The sequence below is a fragment of the Gracilinanus agilis genome, chromosome 4, assembly GCF_016433145.1.
Source record: "Gracilinanus agilis isolate LMUSP501 chromosome 4, AgileGrace, whole genome shotgun sequence".
NCBI classification, from domain to species: Eukaryota; Metazoa; Chordata; class Mammalia; order Didelphimorphia; family Didelphidae; genus Gracilinanus; species Gracilinanus agilis.
Window position 1 is genome coordinate 118404670 of NC_058133.1, and position 20250 is coordinate 118424919.

At 38.1% G+C, this 20250-nt stretch overlaps 1 protein-coding gene across 1 annotated transcript in view; it reads left to right on the top strand.

Moving 5' to 3' along the window:
* Window positions 1–4467: 4467 nt before the first annotated feature.
* Window positions 4468–20250, top strand: part of PPP2R5A (protein phosphatase 2 regulatory subunit B'alpha) — an 82605-nt gene continuing 66822 nt past the window's right edge. Inside the window, exon 1 of the mRNA XM_044673867.1 lies at window positions 4468–4707. Within this exon, the coding sequence (XP_044529802.1) occupies window positions 4500–4707 (208 nt within the window). The 5' untranslated portion in view covers window positions 4468–4499. The remainder of the gene's footprint in view (window positions 4708–20250) is intronic.

Sequence of the window (20250 nt, forward strand, 5' to 3'; positions counted from 1 at the left end):
TGGAATCAAACTTACTACATGTATGACATGGGCAGATAATTTAGTCCCTCTGAGTCTCAATTCTCTTTTCAGTAAAATGAAATGGTTGGATTAAATGGATATTAAGATTCTTTCTTATACTAAATTCATAGCAATGATTCTTTTTTTGTCACCAAAAGACAATAGTACCCTCCAAAAAGTCCTAAATGAAAAGATACTAAAAAGGGCATCAAGAATCAATTATCCCAAAAATTATTGTATATTAGGTCCAAGAAATTGAACCATGATGAAGAAAATATGATTATCTTCAGAGACTTCACAATCTATATGGGAAAATAAGAACTTTATAGATGTTTATGCTATATCAGTTTCTCTACCATTGTGCTCTAAGTTGAAGCCTATTTTCCCCATTCAAATTAGATGTATTTGTGGAAGAGTAGGCCTCCAGTTTATGGTACAAACATTTTATAGCTAATATTTTTACTGTATCATCTTAATAAGTGCCTTTGGTAAGAGTGTACTGTATCTACTGGTTTATCATTTATTTAAGGGCTCAGGAAGTACATGAGTAGGAATAACCAGGTACTGGGTTATCCCTAGAATCCAAGGTAGATCCTACCCTTTCAGGCTCTAACCCTGGAGTGTCAGTGTTAAGTTAGGGAATAGCAGGTGAGAGAACTGAAGCCTTAAAGTCACTTGCTCAAGGTCTAATAAATGGTAAGTAGCACAACCAAATTTGAATTCAGGCCATCTTATTCCAGGTCCAGTACTTCTTCTACCATACTACTACAAGTCTTGATAATATAGCACACCAGTTTTTAACTACTGTATGAGAATGACAGCTACTAAATGCTATAAAAGGTCATGAAAAGGAGGTACAAGGGTTATCAGGGAAAGTTTCTGCAGGCAAGCATTTTATAGAATCACAGATTTAGAGTTAGAAGAGAACGTAGAGGTCATAGACCTCCTCATTTAACGGATAAAGAAATTAAAGCTTAGCAAGATTTATCCAAGGTCACACAGCAAAGTGACATAACTGGGATTTGGTATGAGAAGTGAATAAGCATTTATTTATTAAATACCTATTATGTGCCAGCACTGTAGGAATCACTTCACAGTTAACTCATTTATCTTCACAACAACCCTGTGTTCAGTTGACTCTTCATGACCCCATTTGGGGTTTTCTTGGCAAAGATAATGGAATGGTTTGACACTTTCTTACAATTGAGGAGCTGAGGCAAATGGAGTTAAGTGACTTGACCAGGGTTCCCCAGCTTTTAAATGTCTGATGCTACATTGCAAGACGAGTTTTCCTGATTCCAGGCTCTGTGTTCTACCCACTGTACCACCTAGTTGCCCACCATGGGAGGTAGGAACTATTATTACCCCTAATTACATTTGAAGAAACTGAGGTAGAGGTTTGTTGACTTGCTGAGGGTTTTTCAACCAGTAAGTGTCTGAAATTGGATTTTAATCTCTAATCTTTTCATTTCAGGCCCAACCCTTTTTATCCATGTGTCTACCTTACTGCCTCTGATTTAAATCCAGGTCCTCTTGACTTTAGGTCCAAGTCCTGTGATTGGGGGAATAAAAGTGTATTCTAGACCAAGGGTTAATTTCTTTTGTATCACAATCCTTCTCAGGGTGTTTTTAATTGTATAAAATATATACGATTACAAAGGAAATCAATTATATCAAAATACAGGTATCAAGCTTCTGTACCAGCAACAATGCAATGACCCAGGACAGCTCTGAGGGATTTATGGTAAAGAACGCTACCCACATTCAGAGGAAGAACTGCAGGAGAGGAAACATATAAGAAAAGCAACTGCTTGAACGCATGGGTCGGGGTGGACATGATTGGGGATGTGGACTCGAAACTACCACACCAATGCAACCACCAACAATTTGGAAATAGGTCTTGATCAAGGACACATGACAAAACCAGTGGAAATGTGCGTTGGCCATGGTTGGGGGGAGTACGGGGGGGGGGGGGGGGTGAAGGGGAAAGTAGGAGCATGAATCATGTAACCATGTTAAAAATGATTATTAATAAATGTTTAAATTTAAAAAAAACAGGTATCAAAACTTTTTTTTTAAGAACAAAAACAAGTTCACTGACCTCAGGTTAAGAACTTCTACATTAGATAGAAAGAAAATCATAGAAGTGGGAAAGTTAAGAAAGTATATTTTGGTAAAGTGACTGATGTTTAATGGATAGGTATGTATCTCCTATCGTGGATTCTTTGATTTTTTGTGTGTATCATGGACCCCTTTGATACTTTGGTAAATGAAGCGTTTGCAACCCTTCTCAGAAAAAAAAAAGTTTTAAAAAAAATACATAATTGTATTTTACCAGTTTCAGTTAGAAGTTAGTAAAAATAAAGATGTAATTTTTCCCTCATCCAAGTTAACAGACCCCCTGAAATCTATCCACAGGCTCTTCAGAGAAAGAATCTCTCCTGGGGAATGGTAACCACAAGGACTGGAAAAGTCCTTTAGAGGTCCAGCTCTGAAGCCCAGGCTAAAGAGTTTGCAGTCTACTGAAAAGATAGTTTGGGGAAAGTGTGTAGTGAGCAGGAAACAAGGTCAGGGTAAGGGTATATAGCAAGTTCCTGAATAAAGACCATTTTTTTGTTGTTGTTGTTTTTAAGTGATTCTATACACCCCGGTTGTTTAGTATTTGCAGGCCTTGAGTTGAGGAAGGCGGGGGAAATCTCTTCTCCAGTCCAAGAGAGCGGTCTGGAAATCAGCTTTGAGGCTTTTTTGGAAAGCCGTGCATATACTGCAGAACCCAGAGCATGTGTTCATAGAGAGCCCGAGGCGGAGAGGGAAGTTGGTGGGGGTGGGGAGAAGTGGGAAGGGAGGAGCCTAAATTCCTCAAGACTCGTTAAAACTTTGGGGAAGGGTTCAATCTCCAACGCCCGCCTTTAGAATCCCTTCCTTCCCTCCCCTCGCCTTCCCCCAGGATTCCCACAGGCTGTCAATCAGTGCTCACTCCTACCCCGACTGGACCGTGACGCTGCCCTTCTGACAGATCACCTGGCGTTCTTTCCTCCCCGCGCTCGTTCCTATGGTTGCTGTCAGTCGCTTCAGCAGTTCATTGGCTAGCGGACCTAGGAGGTGGGCGGAGAGGTGAGGAGAGTGTCCGGCGCCGTCAATCTCCCCGCCCCTTTCTAGTCTCCCAGTTCTTTCATTGGCTGTCAGAAAATTAACAGGCGCTTAAGCAATCGCACGCGAGCACACGTGTGCATGTATGTGTGCTTTTGTGTGTGTATGTGTTTTGGGGGGGTGACGGCACCCACCCTTTCTCAATCTGGGGTGTTCGTTCCACTGCTATGACGCAGGTAGCGCGCCTCCCTACTTTCATCGATGATTGGCTAAGAGAGATGTCCGTCACACAACAGTCCCACCCTTTCCCTCACCTCCCCACTCCCCCAAGCCTCCACCCCCACCTCAAGCCTCAGTCTCTCCAGAGCTCTTTCAAGTGCAACCCAAGCTCTTTGATTGACGGTTAGGCGTGTCCCGCCCCGCTCTGATAGCTTCGGTTTGCATTGGCGGGTACTGCCTGTCACTTCTGTTTAGTTCACCACCCCTTTATTGGTTCTGTCCCCTAGTGCCCCCCCCTCGCCCCCACCACCTCTCGAAGCTTAATTAGCCTCTCGGTTTTCGTCAGTGACACAAGCTCCTCTTCCTCCTCTTCTTGCTCCCACCTCCCCCGCTGCAGGCCCCTCCCTCCCGCTGGGCGAACTCCTAGCTAGGAGAGCGGGTGCGCACACCCTCCCCAGTATCCTCCACCCTCTCAAGTTGTAGCGGGCGCTGCGCTGCGCTGCGGGGGTTGGCCGTGGGCTGTAGACTGGCAGGCGGGCCGGGTGGGGGAGGGGGGTTTGAACTTGGCGGCGCGGAGCCGAGCGGCTGGGAGCTGGGAGTGGTGTGGAGGGTCAGGGACGGCGGGTCCACCTCCTGCTCCGGGTATGAGGGGCGGCCACTGACCAGGGGCAAAGAGACACCGAGGGGGTGGGGGGAACATCCCGGCAGCGGCGAGCGGTGGCAGCAGCAGCGGCAGCAACAGCTCGGGCCGTGCGGAGCCCCGGGATGGCCGCGGCAGGGGAGCCTCCCGGCAGGAGTACCAAAAGCGGCAGCGGCAATTGAGGCGTTCTCCTGGACGGCTTTCTATATTCTTCCCTCCCCGCACTCCAAGGAACTTCCCTCCAGCTCCGCCAGCTTTCGACGACCGCAGCCCCTAACTTCTCGGAACCCGAGAGAAGCGCGTGCGGCGCTGGGAGCCTAGTCCGAGATGGGGCTCTGAAGACGTGGGGGGGGGAGGCGGCCGGCCGGCCAAGGGCAGGAGGAGCGAGAAGAGGAGAAAAAGGAGTGGAGTGCTCCGGAGGCACAGGAGCTGGTTCCCCTTCTCTGGGAGTTGAAGGTGGGGAGGGTGCGGGCAGCTGGGGGTGACGGGGCCGAGGGGGGGGGCTTCCGCTCCTCCTTCTCCTCCTGCCTTGACCACCGCTGCCGCCTCCATGCAGCGCCAGCCCGAGCTGCCGGGTTCGGGGGCCGCGATGTCGTCGTCGTCCCCAGCCAGCGCCGCCATCTCAGCCTCGGAGAAAGTGGACGGCTTCACCCGGAAATCAGTGCGCAAGGCGCTGAGGCAGAAGCGCGCGCAAGGCTCGTCGCAGTTCCGCTGTCAGAGCAACCTGCCCGAGCTGCAGCCCTTGCCCCAGCTCAAAGGTAACCGCAGTCCCCGCCGTCGGCCCCTGCCTAGGGCTCGCCCTTCTTCCTTCCCGGCCAGGGTCGTTACCCATCCCGCCACCCCCAGTTTTTGGGGTGCTAGAGGTATTGGTTGTACCTACAAGGAATTGCCGAGATGGCGGTGTTTTTGTTTCCGAATTTTGTTACCCCTAATTCCAGTCACCGAACCACTCGAAGTATTGAAGGCCTCCTGGAGGAAAAGTTACCCTGGCCTTCCCTTTTTCTTTAGCTGAAGTTTGCAACCACCTTGGTCTTGGTTCCCTTCTGCCACAGGGGCTCCCTCGATTGCCTGCGGTTTGGCTTTGAACGCAGGTTAAACTCAGGCACACCGCTCCCAAGCTAGCTTGCCTCCTTCTTGCTTTAACACCCGCCCAGCTTTCTTCTCATCTTCCGACATTCTCGCTTTCCTCTGGTCTCACTTTTCTTTACTACTCTAAGCCTTTCCCTTGACTTCTAGGGTAAAGACTAGGCTGGGAACACATACACACAACACACACGCGCGCGCGCTCACACACACACACATACACATAGACCCTCATCTAAGTCACACACAGGAACACACACCCCACCTCTCGTCAAACACACGATTCACACTCACACAACTCAAACTCCCCCTCCCACTGATTACTCCTAGAGGCCATATTGATGAAGACTGCTAGTGTAAACAGCTGTCCTAGTTAGTTGGATTTTAAGAAATTAAGTCGGATATTACATTTTGGGTGAAACTTTTGACTGGAAAATGCAAAACAAATTCATTTTCCTAACCTGGGGACCAGATAGATTTTACAATTCCTTGTGGGCTCCGGAGGCACCCAAGGTAAACTGAGAAAGGCAAAATGAAGTGAATACTCTTCAAAGTGCTGTGGAATTTTCTCTAGTGAGTTCGTCGATAGAGTTCTATGGCTTTGTACAGCAATTTAGAATGAGATTCTATCCAAAGCTATGCAGAGGAAATTAGTCCTATTGTATTTTCCTCTCAGTTTATAAGATTTTGAATAAGTTGTTTCCCTGGTGTTCTTGGGAAATACTGTGATTTTCCTTTTTTTGTCCCAGAAATACTTTGGATTTGTATGGTTTTGACGGGTTTATTAGGTAAGGGTGCTTGTCTGAGATTAAAGTGCAATTCCATTTGCCGGTTTTGGAAAGCTACTTAAAAGCTACAAAGATTGGCTAGTCACAATAGATGAAATCCAGTAAAATTTTAGATTTTTTTTTCAAGGCTTGAAAAAGAAAAGATTCACATTAAAATATTTAGCAGTGAAATTGTACATAGTGCATATTAAAATCTTTTCTCTCTGCTCTGCCACTAATCTAGTCTAGTTCCCAGCCGTGTGAATCTAGGTAAGGCTGGGTCTCCAGGCCAGAAGCAGCCTCAGAGTAAACCTTTAACAGTATATATGAAATCCCCAGAATTGTTTCTGCTTCTTAGGATGCCTTTGAACAGTAGGCATTTTTTTTTTTTTAAGGAAAAATAGACAGGGACTGAAATAGAATCAAACTGAACAGAGGTGGAATTTGTGACATGATGCATCTATTTATTAAGCTTTAAGCTTCCTCCCTGCTGTATTAGAAAAATTAATTGGAACCTAATTGGAATTTTGGTCACTTGAGTTCAAGTCAGTAGTAGGCATTGCCAAGAAATATTTGAGAGTAATGTTTCACATCTATAAGAAACTTGAATTGCTAGTCCTTTGTTTAGCCTTAATAATCAAAATTGGGATAAAACAAGTTTAATTCTAAGCTATCAATTTAATTTTGTAGTTAGCAAAATGAACATAAAATAGTTTTCATTTTGCTATGTTAAAAGCAAGTTTAAAGTAAAGTGTAAATTACCTTAAAACTTAAATACTATATTAACTTAACTGCCAAATAAAAAAAAATTGAGAATAAAAGCTCTTGATTATCCTGTAAAGTAGGCAATTCTACCTTTAAAACTTTCCCTTTCCCCAGCCTCTTAGTGCTGTTCATACTGTCCTAAAAGGTAATTGGAGAAATGTTTGCTTCATTTCATATGATTGGTGCTAGCTTACTGTTCAAGGTCAAACATAAGTGTGTTCTTTTATAATGACATATAGTTTGAACAAATAGAAAGAGTTATTCATTTAATTTAGTGTTTGGTCTCTTGTGGAGGGGAACAACAAATCTAATGTTTTAGTAGTAAATGTAGCAGTGAATGTAGGTTTCATTCTTGGACCTTTGTTTTTAGTGAAGATCACCTTTTGGAATATAAATATTCATTAGGAAAGTGCTATGTGTTTAATAAAAAGAGCCAATGCAAAAAAGTTTTCCTTGCCTCTATTTATACCATAGAGAAGCCTAGTTAATTTTAATAGAATTTCTAAACTGCTGGGAAAGCAGATTTTAACCATTGCTTCATTCAACATTATTTATGCCTAATTAATAAAAGAAACTAGTGGTATAGCAATATCAGTGCCAAACACAATATTTTCCTTGTTGGCAAGTGGTATTGTTTTTCTCATTTGGTTAAGATATAACTAATAAAAAAAAAAAAGAGAAAACTACAGTAATATATGTTGGAAACTGCATATTTCTCCATGCCCTTAAATTTTATCCTACTATAAAAGTAAAATAAGCATATATATGCATTCAGAAACTCTCTGGTGTTTGTACCCACCTGCTCATGTTACAACTCTGTTCACGTAGGCCCAATGCTGGCAGGATGCCAGCTAGCTTTCTCCAGTGTGCCATGTGCAGAGATTACTTAACCAAATAATCCAATCTTTAGTCTATCTCTATAAGAAGCTCATTTTTATAAAATGATTTCAAAAATGGATTTTGGTGTTTTATGGGGAAAATATAAATCCTTAGCAAATCTATTAATCCTGAAGAGTAAGCAAATGTTTAGAAAATAATATGGGTTCTAAAAAACACTGCTACTTTGAATTTGTATAGCAGTTAACTTTTTTTAAAAAACATGGTATCATCTGTTGTATCACTTGAGCAACCCAATCACTCTAAATAATAAAGTAGAACAAGCTTATTAAACTTTACAAGGCAGTAATATACAATTTTTTAATTTGAATTTACTTCAGGACAAGGTATAGTTTACTATTTTCCAGGGGGAAATTTCCCTTCTTCTCCCCGACCCAACAGTAAAGAACTACTTAAAAGTTTTCCAATCTTTATTGCACACATTATTATCAAGTATTTTGAGAGAATCAGCCTATCAAAAAATTAATACAGATATTAATAACTTGCTTTAAACCTGGGGTGCTTAACCTTTCATGTGTCATGGACCTCTTTGCCAGTCTGTTGAAACCTTTGGATCCCCAACTCAGAATGTTTTTAAATGAATACATTTCAGTTAGATGCTAGTGAAAATAAAGATGTCATTTCTTCCCCATTTTTATTCCAGGGTTTGGTGATTAAGAACCTCTGCTTTAAGAAGACTTGGCTATTTTATAACTTGGATTTTTAAAAAAGATAAGTTAGGAAGTGATTTGCTTTTCACGATGGAATTTATTTAAATAACAAAAATTTAAAATTTGTCATAACTTATTTGACCAAATGACTCATGTGTATAATTACTTATGTTTGATTAATTTACATAACTTAGTACTTCTAAAATATGACTTGAATCTAAATTGGATTTTTGTAAATCAACATTTGCCAGTACAAATGCCACATTCTTAGATACTTCTATATAGAAATGAGAAAGTCAGCTCATAAAAAATAGAAGCCATACTTATAAACTAAGAAAAAAGCAGATGACCTTACAAAAAGAAAGAATTGTGAGATAGTACTTAGAGTATAGTAGACACTGAATAAATTGATAAAAGAAATTTGAAACTGGAGGTTCACATACTCTGCTTGAAGATGGAGGTAACCTCACGTAACAATCAATAAGTATATGTTGCACCTCATCTTGAAGAAGTGATCAGAGAACTTACTATAATAATAATTGTAGATATTCTTCCTTTTAGAGAAATATGTTCCAGAAAATGCATACAGTCTTCCAAGACTGAAACTTTTATCATCTGAAATCTGAAAGATTTTCTTAGAATTTTCTTGGCAAAAGTACAACCTACTCTTCCAACTTTCCCCTGCCCCTCTCTACCAAGTTTTATAAAGCCTATGGACCTTAGTTTTATTTCAACTGAATTACTTATTTAAACTGTTGGAGAATAGGAATAATTATATTTTGTTTGTATTTTTAAAAAATGTTTATAAATGGGCACATGTAAACATATATAGAAATTTGATCATTTTAGAAGCTTGTTCTTGGAGATCTATCATGGCTAGAACATGTAGTGATTTAAATTTTTTAGAATATGCATTTAAGAGTAGTTCCTAAATATAGTATCTATTGCTAGTCTTCACATACAGACTTTTCTATTTGTCTTTCAGCCTTGTATATGTCTATTTAGGATCAAATTTCTCTTTTTCCAATTCGTTGCCTTTTTCATTCCTTGATGAGAATTATTTTGTAAATGTCTAATTTAATAGAATAAATCACATTAGAAAACAAAAATGTAGAGAAATAGCAAGTTAATCCACCTAGGTGGGGGGGGGGGGACTTAATTCATCCTAGAAATGTTTCTTTTTATTTTTCTTCCCCCCCCACTACCCCAAAAAGTGTTTTACTATCACAGCCGAGAAGTTGTCTTTGAACTTCCGTTTCTTCTTCCGAAGTTTATTGGCCTACTCATCCTCCACCCCCAATTCCACAATAGGACCTAATGTAATGAAATGCTATAATTTGGGGTTTGAAGTTATTGTTTATTGACAAGATTGACTGTGATTAAGAACAACTGAAGTTTTTGGAATTATATTTAAATTTTTATTGGCTTTGAAATGATTTTCAAGTATTTGAGAGATCAGTTTCATTAAAAGAACAACTTAAGTCCATATTTGAAACATATTATTTATTGACCTTGGCCTCTTTTGACACCTATGCTATTTTTTCTTGCTTGATGATCATAGCATATTTTGTTATTTATATTAGTTTTACTGTTTCTTCCTAAACCTCTCTTGTTCCATGTGTCTCATTAACTACTTACATGCTAGTTTTTGACACAAGAAGGGAGTTTTTACCAACCCACAGGTTTGATATGGTAGAAGTGATCCCAGTTCTTGTTTGTTTTTTCTTTTCTTCTCAGGGTTTTAAAATCAACTTTTTTTTTTTCATTTGGCAGTCATGTTTGTTATTTTTAGCTCTTGAGGTCTGGTGGACTCTGGGCTAGGACAGGCCATATGGTGGAATCTCAACTGCTTCAATCTTTTTTTTTTTTTTTTTTTTTTTTTTAAAGCTATGTGTAAGGTGCAATGATTGTGAATGTAACTCATCCTCTTTGCAATGTGAATTGTTTGGGGCATTTTTTGTTACATTCAAAACAATTTTAATTTTACAAATTTACCTGTGATCATTACCCATAAGAGCCTGTAGCATATTAAGTGTTAAACAGATACAGTTCCTGTTATGGAGCTTATAACCTATAATATAAGCACATATAATTCTTCTGGTCACTCCCCAACATTACTGCTCTCTCAAACATCCTCACATCTCTTGTTTAGTCTGTATTAGCAGAATAAGGCAGGACAAGCAGAAAATAGTCCCAAGACTCATTCTACTGTACTAGAGAAATTAAAACTGAACACCAATATTAATTTCTATAAGAGTTCTTATCAGTATATTTTTGTCATATCATGATCACATTTCATTTTTAAGTTTTCTGTTAGTCTAGTTTAGAAGATGTGAGACTTAAAATCTCATCCCATACAGTTAAATTTTTTGCATTTGTTGTTTTGTAAATATATTCTTCAGTTTCAAGAGTGCATTAGAGTTTGCATTTTGCTTTTTTACTTTGACTGGAAAGATCCTTAGTTTCATCTCTTTGGATATTTCTTCCTTCAACATGGCAAATCTATCACCTAGTACAAATGGCATGTTCCAACCCCCTTAACTTGTTAAAAATGGGAACCAGGTTTCTTTCTCTTGAATCACACATTATTAGAATGCTCTGCAACATATTTTGACCTATGAGATCCAGTGGGGAACTCATATCTACTGTTACCATCAGTTGATTTCATACAAATTGAAAATTTTGGTTATAAAACTACTTATCTTGGTATTTTTATCAAATTTTACCCCAAACAACCATACCTGGTAATATTTTCTACCTCTTCCTTGTCTTTGGTCCTACTGTACCTCTGAAGGATCCATAGTCAAAGTCTAAATAAAGAATACTTTGGGGGAGAAAACAATGAACACCAATAAGTTTTAGTGTTTAAAACCAAACTTCTACGGCAGCTAGGTGACTCAGAGAAGAGAGATCTGGGCCTAGCTGTGGTAGGTCCAGGGTTCAAATTTGGCATCAGATACTTCCTAGCTGTTGACCCTGAGTAAGTCACCCTGATTACTAAGTCCTTACTGCTCACCAATATGTTGAATCGACTTTAAGACCTAAGGTAAGGATTTAAAACAAAATAAAAACAAACCAATCCCCTGCTGAAGTCATCTTTTGGTTTCTCATTGTGAAGAGAAGGATGTAAATGGGGTTTTGAAATGGTTATTGTAGCTGAGTTAAGCTCTAGTACTTGCTACCAAGGTGGAAAGGCTTTCAAGTCCTGGCTAGTAACGGTTTGTATTGGTGTCTTTTAAAGAACCAGACTAGTTAAATTTAAAGAGCTTCATCACCAGGCTGAATATCTTTTCACTTCAGAAACTATGTTGATGGAAGGAATATCTCCCCTGAAATCACCATCCTTGAGGTAAAATTAAGCTCTAACATTCCATTATGTTAAGAAAATGAAGCCCAGGTTTGCTACTTGAATGCGGGTTTAAAGTAAGGATTTGTTGACTTTCTGGTTCTCTGGGATAAATGGCATGTAATAGGGATAAAATATTTATTTAATTGTGGCTAAAAAGGAATTGAATACCTTTGTTTGGAAAATAATTCCTTTATATTGTGGCATGCTTGGTAACAAATATATATTATATATTTGTGATTAGCCTGAGTGGAGCAATTTGCACTTATTTATAAAATTTAAGGTGAATTTTTTATTTGTAAGAATATTCTTGGGAGGATAATGGGTAACAGTTAAAATATATAACCACTTGTAATAAATTCACTATTATATAACAAGAAATGAGTGCTTTTCCTCTTAAGTTTTATATGAAAGCCAGGCTTATGAAAAGCCGGGCTTTACTTGACTATGCAGGATATGGACTAATAAGCAGTTTCAAGCACTCATTATGCATATCTTTTGAACTCTTTTCTGAAGGAAATAGTGTGATATCTCGTGTGTATTTTGGAGGAGAGGGAAGTAATAAAGAATTTTAGAGACTTTATAATTTCAAATAAGTTTTCCAAAGATAAACTTGCCTAATGATACCACAGCCTTCACACGAGGTTTTTTAATTGTTGAGAAATGACATTCACAAAATCAAAATCATGGTTCTATTACTGACTTGGATTCTTAAGGTGAATAAAGAATTTCTTGGGAACAAACTCCTCCTGGTGGAATGATGCTGTTAGTTGCATCCACAATGACATCACTAGCTTGTTTTGTTATTTCATATATAACTTGAAAATTGATTCAATGATTTTTTACTTGTCAACAAAAATGTATTTTATTATTTAATAAAAATAGGCTTCTTGAAAGTTTTACATTTTGAACTCAGGTACTGTCAAACTTTTGCCTTAGGTAATGAACAGACTGATCCAGTGACCTAGCTAAAGAAGATTAATCAAGAAATTAAGTATTTATATTCTTAAAATTTTTTTTGTTAGTAGATCTATATGGCATATATGACATTAGATGTAGGACTAGAAATATACAGCACAGGAATATCCAATCTCTGCCTGAATCATGTTATAATATTGTTTCTCATCTATTGTAAAGATTGAATAGTAAGGATAGTTCTAAAACTTTTTTCCTAATCAAAAGAGAGATTAGGTTATTATTCAAAGTATACTTTATTCTTGTTTTTAAAACATATGACAACTGGGACAGATTAGAGAGATTTTATTATTCTTGAATTAGCAAAACGGGGTATTTCATTGATTGCAGCTCTTAAGTAGCTAACTGATGTAACTCTTCTAAAAATATGGCATTTATTATTAAAAAGAACACCTGTTCATACTAAAAAGTAAAGTATAACTTATAGGAGAATAGGATTTGCTATTTTGTCCATTGTACTTTCAGGTTTTTCTCCTTGACCGAAAGGGGGAAATTTGTTCAAGGTCTTGAAACTAGAGATAAATTTTCTTTCCCTTTTGAAAATGTAATATGGTGATGTCTTGTTCCATAAGTTATACTTTTTGATATGTAATCAGAGGTACAACAGAAGTGAAGTATAAGTAAGATCATAGCATATGATTGTAGCTTTAGAGCTAGAAGGAACCTTAGAAGTCATCTAGTCCCAACTCCTTCATTTAATAGATGAGAACGAGGTCTAGCAAGATTCAGTGGTTTGCTTAAGATCAAATAGGTAGTAAATAGTAGGTAGTAAATAGTAGAGCAGGATTTTCAACACAATTCAAAATCCAGCACTCTTTACTGTTCAGATCTTTCCTCTGTACTACCTCAAAAGTATGTGAATTTCTCAAATTTTGCAGAGTTAATTTTTCAGGTTTGTAATGAACATATTCAATATGTATATTAACTTTCTGTTTGATACTTATCTATTCATTAAAATTATAATTTTGGAAATTTTAAATGGTTTCCAGCTGAATGTGAGGTAGATAGTATTTTGCAGAGAGGGAAAAATCTACCTCTGAGGAGGTTTTATTCTTGTGAACATCATTTATTGACTTAATTATATCTGAAATAGACTCATAATTTGCTAATGAGCTCATACTTTAGAGTTTATGTTGGAATCATCAGCATGAAAATGAATAACATTTCCATTTCCAATAATAATGTAAATAGAATAGCTCCTTTTGTGTGATATAACAATGAACATGAGAAATATTTGTTATTGAGGGATTAGAAAATGAGCTATTCTGTATCTTGATTTTCCTTTTGGTCTTAAGCAAGTGGCCTACCCAGTATTTATTTTTATTACTGAATATAGATCTCTTTATTTCATAAATATCCTCTTAAATCTTTCATATTCAAAGTTATAGTTAAGACATTTTATGCCTCCTTATTAGTTTTGATTAATTATGTTTAGTTTTTCTTTTTGGAATAACCTGAGTTTTATAATCAAAATAATTTTGTGAGAGAAGACGTTCAGCTTCAAAATGAGAAATAAGAAAAAGATCTCTAAGTGTTTTGCCTTGGATCTCTTGGAAAATTAAGAGTCTCTGAGTTTAATCATCAATAAGTAGGAAATATTAAATGAACTGAGTTGTAGCTTTGACTGCCTTCTTGCAGAAATATAACATAGTATAAGAACTCTAGGCAAAAAACCCCCAACAACAAAAGAACTCTAGGCAGGAGAACAAAAAACAAATGAGAAAGAGAAGAGATTTAGAGATATCTTGGTTTTTCTCTTCTTCCATGCTCTACTGGTTGAGTTTTGTTTTTTTTTTTTGGACTGTGGACCATATCCTGATTCTAGTCTGACTACTATTTCTCACCACAGGAAGAGATATTTAAGTAGAAATTGGATGGTCATTTCACAGAGATGTTTGGGAGATGAGGGAGATAACAGATTGAGGGTGAATTAGGTGACCTTTAAAGGACTCTTTTAACTCTTAAGTTTCTATTTCTATGATTTTAGCTTTTGTTGAGTCAGAAGGTGGGGGGAGGAGAGAAATTGCTGAAGATAGTGGTGACTATAGGTGAGATGTAATCTAGAGTGCCGGAGATAGTATGTCAAGTTCTGAGGAAAGCAAGTAGACCTATTTGGTTGGAATGTAGTATGTGAAATAAGTCCAGAAGGGTCAGCTAAAGCCAGATTGTGAATGGCTTTAAATCATAAAGACCAAGTTCAAGAATTTGTTCTGTCAGTCGGGTAAACATTTTATAAAGTACTAACTGAGTGTCAGGTGCTGTGCTAAATGCTGGGGATATAAGAAAGGCAAAAGATGGTACCTGCCTTCAAGGACCTCATAGTCTAATGGTCGAGAAAACAAGTAAACAACCATGTATAAACAGGCTATATATAGGATAAATTAGAAATAATCAACAGAAAGAAGGTACTGTCAGGGAGTGCCAGTAAAAATTATTGAACTGAGGAATAATATTGTGAAACTTGTCCTTTAGGAAAATTATTTTGGTAACTGGAAGATTGGAAAGTAGAATAGGAATTGGGAAACCAAGGAAGAAACCCATTATGGTCATGTAGGGGAGAGGTGAGGTGATAAGGACCTAAACTAGAGCAGTAGTCATGTGGTTGGAAAGAGAGAAGATGATGCAAGAGATGTGGAAATAGTCAACAAGAACTAGACAAACTGAATTTGGTAGGGAAGGGGGAAGAGAATGATAGCCCTGAGTTTGTGACTAGGCCATTGGAAGGATGACAGATAGAGTTTAGAGGATGATGGGATATATTTGGGAGTAGAGGAAGACCAGTTCAATTTTGGACATGAGTTTGAGATGCCTATAGGCCAGTGATGGGCAAACTTTTTAAAGAGGGGGCCAAAGGAAAGGAAATACACATTTCCAATCAGAAAGGACATTCTAAGGCAACTCTTTTGATGTTTCATTGTATTGTATCCTCATTGTATTCCTCAGATTAGGAATAATGTCACATGCCTGAATAGAACATTTCAGAGGGCTGCATCTGGCCCACTGGCCATAGTTTGCCCATCACTGCTATAGGCCAAGCTTTTGTTGGTATCCAGCAGGCAGTTGGTAATGTTGGACTGGAACTCAGGAGAGAGAATACGGGTGGATCTCTCTTTTGCTATCTATATCTGGGCATCATCTTTGCAAAGATAATAAGTGAATCAATTGGATCTGATGAAATCACTAAGTTTAAGTGTAAAGACCAAAGATAGGCAAGGACTGAATCTTAGTGGGACAAGGCAGGTGATTTTTCTAAAATGCCTGTCTGTTAAGGTCACCTCCCTCCCTCCTTAATAAACACCTGTCACCTTCAGGGTTAATTATATAATCTTCTCTTTGGTGTTCAAACCAACCTTCCCCATGCACCCCCATCCCTTTTTAGGCTTCTTACACTTTACACTCTATCTTTTTGATCCAGTGACACTGGCCTCTTTCTTTTTTTTTTTTTTAAACCCTTACCTTTTGTCTTAGACTCAATATTGTGTATTAGTTCCAAGGCAGAAGAGTGGTAAGGGTTGGTAATGATGATTAGGGTCACACAGCTGGGAAGTGTCTGAGGTCATATTTGAATTTAGGGCCTCTCATCTCTACCCCTGGCTCTCAATCCACCGAGCTACCTAGCTGCCTCCCATTCACACCCCACTGGCCTCTTTGCTGTTCTTTAAACAAGATATTGCAGGGATTTTTCCTGACTCTTCTCAATGTCTGGAATGCTCCTCCCTCTACCCCCCTTGTTTCTGTTTCCTGACTTTATTTGCTTCCTTGAAATTCTAACTAAAAATACCTCCCCTTCTAGAAAGCCTTTTCTCAATCTCTCTCAATTCCAGTGTCTTCCTTCTGTTAATTATTTCCTATTTATCTCATATATAGTTTGTTTTAAAAGTTATTTGCTTATTGCATATCTACCCTAATAGATTGTTAGCTTCCTGAGAGACAAAAATATTAGGTTTTACCTTTCTTTACATGACAGCTTCTGGTACATGTTGTTATATTGGTCAGTTGTTTCAGACACGTCCAAATCTACTATTTGTTTTGTTTTTGGCAAAAATACTAGAATGGTTAGATATTTCCTTTTCCAGTTCATTTTACATATTAGGAAACTGAGGCAAATAGGGTTAAATTATTTGCCCAGATCACACAACTATTAAGTAAGTGTCTGTGGCCGGATTTAAAATTAGGTCCTACTGCTTCAAGGGCTGGCATTGTACCACCTACTTATCCTCATCTGGTACACATTAGTGCTTAATAAATGTTTATTGACTGATTCTTTGATGGTTTAGAGAGAAGACCTGAATAAAGGCTGTTGGAATTTAACAATAAAGAGATCACTGATAAATTTTTTATTATTTTTTATTTTTTTTAAACCCTTACCTTCTGTATTGAGATTGGCTCCAAGGCAGAAGAGAGTGGTAAGGGCTAGGCAATGATGGGGGTCAAGTGACTTGCCCAGAGTCACACAGCCGGGAAGTGTCTGAGGCCAGATTTGAACCTAAGACCTCACATCTCTAGGTCTGGCTCTCAATCCACTGAGCTACCCAGCTGCCCCCCACTGAAAAATTTTTGAGAGAGCAGATTAGTTGAATAATGAGATTGGGAGCCATATTGCAAAGGTTGAGATATGAATGGGAGGTAAATAAGTGGAGAACAAGTATAGATGCTTATCTTTTAAAAAATAAATTATTTAAAAAATTCTTTAAAATTTTTTTGATTTATAAATTCTCTCTCTCCCTTCAGTCTCTCCCCCTCCACAAAAAGGCAAGCAACATTATATTAATTATACATGTGAAATCATAAAATATTTCCATATTTTACTTTAATATATACTCGAGAGTTCACCAGTTGTCTCTGGAAGTGAATAGCATTTTTCATCATGAGTCCTTTGGAATTGTCTTGGATTATTGTCTTTATCAGAGAGGTGAAGCCTTTCATAGTTGATCATCCTTACAATATTGCTCTTACTATATATGATGTTCTCCTGGTTCTGCTCATTTTACTTTTCATCAGTTCATAAGTCTTCCCACTTTTTCTGCCAGTTAATAGGGTAAGGGTGCAGTGACAGGATGGTACCTTGGTGTCATAGAGTCAAGTGAAGGATTTTGTTTGTCTTATTTTGTATTTTTAAGGATGAGGGAGATTTGGATATATAGGAAACAGGGAAATCACCAGGAAGTGAGAAGAGACTGAAGATGAGAGGGAGGGTGGTTGAAGACACAATCTCCCAGAGAAAAGATGGAATAGGGACGAGGGCTTAAAAAGAGAAGTTTGGCTTTTGTGAGATGTGGCTTCCATCAGGACTGGAGCATTTTCTTTTTTTTCCCCTTTTTTAAAAATTTAGAATATTTTTCCATGGTTACATGATTTATGATTCCCCTCCCCCATCCTGCTCTTTCTTCCCCCCTCCTGAAGCTGAAAAGCAATTCTCCTGGGTTATACATGTATCATTATTAAAATCTTACTTCCATATTATTCATATTTGCAATAGAATGATCTTTTTATCATCAAAATTCTAATCATATCCCTATTGAACTATGTAATTGATCTTATGTTTTTCTTCAGCATTTCTGCTCCCACAGTCCCTTCTCTGGATGTGGATAGTTTTCTTTCTCATAAGTTCTTCTGGATTGTCCTGGATCATCGCATTGTTACTAGTAGAAAAGTCCATTTGATTGTGCCACAGTGTTTCAGTCTCTCTGTATAATGTTCTCCTGGTTCTGCTCCTTTCATTCCTCCTGGAGGTCTTTCCTGTTTTCATGGAATTCCTAACTGGAGCATTTTCAAAGAAGACCAATGCCACCACACTGAGTGATGTCTTGACTGTCTTGTGAATTGAATTTTATCAAGGCAAGCTAAATAAAAGAAATGTGGGTGGGGAAGGACATTGTGCAGGGATTTTGAGGTATAGAACGGGAGAAGAGGGATCTTAGGATGAATGACTTGAATGTTTTTGCAAAGTAGAAGGTCAGATATTAAAAGGAAAGATGAGGAGAGTGTGATAGAGATATGAGGAGAAAAGAAAGTCTGGAATAATAGCTAAAAAAGGTATATAGAAAGTCATTTAAGCAGTAGTAAAAGGATAAGGATGGAGCAGTGAGGGACCTGGTTGAGATGACGTAGTTTATAATGAATCAAGTGTGCTGTGTATAGTGTATCCAACACAAAATTCATGAGAAGTTAGTCTTTGTAGCATTGTAACCAAAGGCTACAATGTTATAATATAGCCAATGTAACAAAAATTTAATAATAACTGGGGGAAAGTTTCTCCCAACAGAATATTAACTTCTCTTAGAAGCTTGAACCTTAGAGACTTTGCCATACTTGAGTACTACTTTTTTGTGGTTACTTTGTAATGTAATTACACTGATACTTAACAAAAAATTTGTGATTGAGAAAGCTTATTCTTACAAATAATTCTAAAAGAAAAAATGAAATATGTGAAAACAGGCTTATTTTCTTTCTCTTTCTCTCTCTCTCTCTCTCCTTCCCTTCCTCCCTTCCCCGCCCCCTTTCTTTCTTTCTTTCCATACCATCTGTCTTAGAATTAATATTAAGTTCCTCTTCTAAGACAGAAGAAGGGCAAGGGCTGTGCAATTCGGGATAAGTGACTTGCCCTGAGTCTAGGAAATGTCTGAGACCAGATTTTTTTTTTTTTTAAACCTTACCTTCGGTCTTGGAGTTAATACTATGTATTGGCTCCAAGGCAGAAGAGTGGTAAGGGTAGGCAATGGGGGTCAAGTGACTTGCCCAGGGTCACACAGCTGGGAAGTATCTGAGGTCAGATTTGAACCTAGGACCTCCCGTCTCTAGGGCTGGCTCTCAATCCACTGAGCTACCCAGCTGCCCCCTGAGACCAGATTTTAAATAAGATCCTGGCATTCTCTCTGTCCATCATGCTACCTAGTGAAATACTCAGTTCTTTCAGAGACAGTATGGAGTAGTAGAGTTAGATTGGGAGTCAAGAAGATAGGTTGAAATCCTGCCTTTAGACACTTACTGTGTGCTTGCTGTGTTCCTCTTTACTGATTTGTAAAATGGATATGGACTCTATGACCTTTAAGATCCCTTTCAGCTCAAAATTCACAATGTTTTTTACCTTTAGTCTCAAATTCCATAAATCAATAGAAAAAATATTTCCCAGGAGATAATAGCCATTATGCAATAAGGATACTATCTTTTAATTATAGTAGCAGAACTTTATGTCAAGAAGAATGAATTTTGTGACATAGACAAATTAAAGTGCTTAGTTTTACTATGTTTTTATGTATCCATGTCAATTTACTATTTTAAAAGGCCTTGCTTTCTTAAGTTCTTTAAGCTTTGAAGTTTGACCCATGGCTTGACTTTTTAAAGGTCTTTTTTTTTTTTTTTTGCTAAAGGGACAAAAGTAGGAAGTAATTTACCTTGATCCCTATGAGCTCAACTTAAATTTTTCTTGCCACACTAAGAAAGTAGAGCATATTTCTAGATTCCCTTTCTCTCTCTGGGAAGAAGACAGACTCTTTGTGGAATCTGGTATGTCTTATTGACCTTCTGCTTTTCTCTTTCTTCCTTCTTTTATTGCCCTGAATTTCAGCTTTCTCTCATAGCGAATTTAAAAAGAAATCTATTAAATCCCTATTTAGTTGTGATTTAACTCATGAATAAGTTCTTTTGATATATTATTTCTAGTAAGTTAATTTAAATATTTTAAGTGAACTGGCAGTGGTTTCTCAAAATATTGGTGTATTAGGTTTCAAAATGTTGTATTTAATGGTTCCTATCCACTCTCAGGGGCAGCCATGATAGGATGCCAGTTGAAGTCAGAAAGTCTGATATTCCTGAGTT